Source organism: Pyricularia pennisetigena, assembly GCF_004337985.1.
Source record: "Pyricularia pennisetigena strain Br36 chromosome Unknown Pyricularia_pennisetigena_Br36_Scf_106, whole genome shotgun sequence".
In the NCBI taxonomy this organism is placed as follows: Eukaryota; Fungi; Ascomycota; class Sordariomycetes; order Magnaporthales; family Pyriculariaceae; genus Pyricularia; species Pyricularia pennisetigena.
The window spans coordinates 1-1,145 of record NW_021941017.1 but is presented as its reverse complement, the minus strand read 5'-3'; the positions used below and the strand labels follow the sequence as shown (position 1 = coordinate 1,145).

At 50.5% G+C, this 1,145-nt stretch overlaps 1 protein-coding gene across 1 annotated transcript; it reads right to left on the bottom strand.

Moving 5' to 3' along the window:
• Positions 1–1,145, bottom strand: PpBr36_11499 (uncharacterized protein; the record flags this gene model as incomplete). The annotated part of the gene is made up of 3 exons (XM_029898599.1): positions 1–476; positions 569–625; positions 691–1,145. Coding segments are annotated over 3 exons (988 nt in total), but the record flags the coding sequence as incomplete, so codon positions are not given.

Sequence of the window (1,145 nt, the reverse complement as noted above, 5' to 3'; positions counted from 1 at the left end):
CCAAAACAGTTTTGTCGTTGGGATCGAGGAGCTCATTCAGGGGATCGGTCATGTCGAGCCCTTCCTGCATCCCCTGATAATCTCGCATCAGTATAGATTTGATGACTGGCCGGCAAGTGATGTTCATGGCGCCCCAATACTTTGCTCTCAGTCTAGCGTCGAGGATGTTGTCGGCCGGAGTCTGGGGATCATGGTCATGAAAATTTGGCCACCAAAGACCTTCACTGTCTGTCAGGTTCGAGTATAGGATTTTCACCAAATCTATCAGGATGTATCCCTCTCTTTCAGACTTGGGTCCATATAGCGCTGTGTGCGCCTTGTTGAGTGTCTTCCGTAGCCATATTTGCGCGTGATAGCCGTAGACGACACGCTGGTCGATCCCACATTCGATCATGTGTTTCAAATTAGGGGTTGGCATGCGCTGCTCGTACTTGCTGATGCCCGACTGCTGTAGGTTCAACTCGGCAATAATGTCGCTGAAAATTTGGTCAGTACTGGCAAAAGAAAAAAAGAAAGAGAAACCACATGCCATTCAAGTTGCATACTTGTCCAGTATATGAGATAGTACCGGGTGTCTTTGATGTCTTGTGTTTGGCTGTTTGCAGCAGTGAGACGGGAGAAGTGGCTTGGTAAAAGCAGGTCAGCGACCAAATCCAGCCAATTCCTGGAGAGGGGAAGGGAAGGACTCACTCCTTAAGAAGATGCTGGGCCTTGATACAGGCATCATGGATATGCCAGTAACTCTCCATAACCCTGCTCAATTGGCCGTAGTAAAGACCAGCCAAAATACTGGCGTACACGTGCCATGCCGACGTCCCTGCCATTTGATTGCCCATAATGTCGGTGGCATTGGCTAGGTATTGCAGACCCGGAATCACATCGATGTTTCTCTTCATATGCTCTGATGTAGAACCAGAAGAGGCTCGCCTGCTACCTGTCGGGGGCCAAACTACCGAAGGCGGCGTCCCTTGGACGGGGGATGGTGGCACACCATTCCTAGAGGCCGAGGAACCTTGAGAGGGGTAGGGTTGAGAGTTGAAGGAACCTTGACCTTGCATCTCGCCATGCGTTGGAACGATATCGGGGATACGTTCCTTGTGTAAGCAGATCTCGCCCAGGGCAAGAATACAGAGAACTACAGCAGT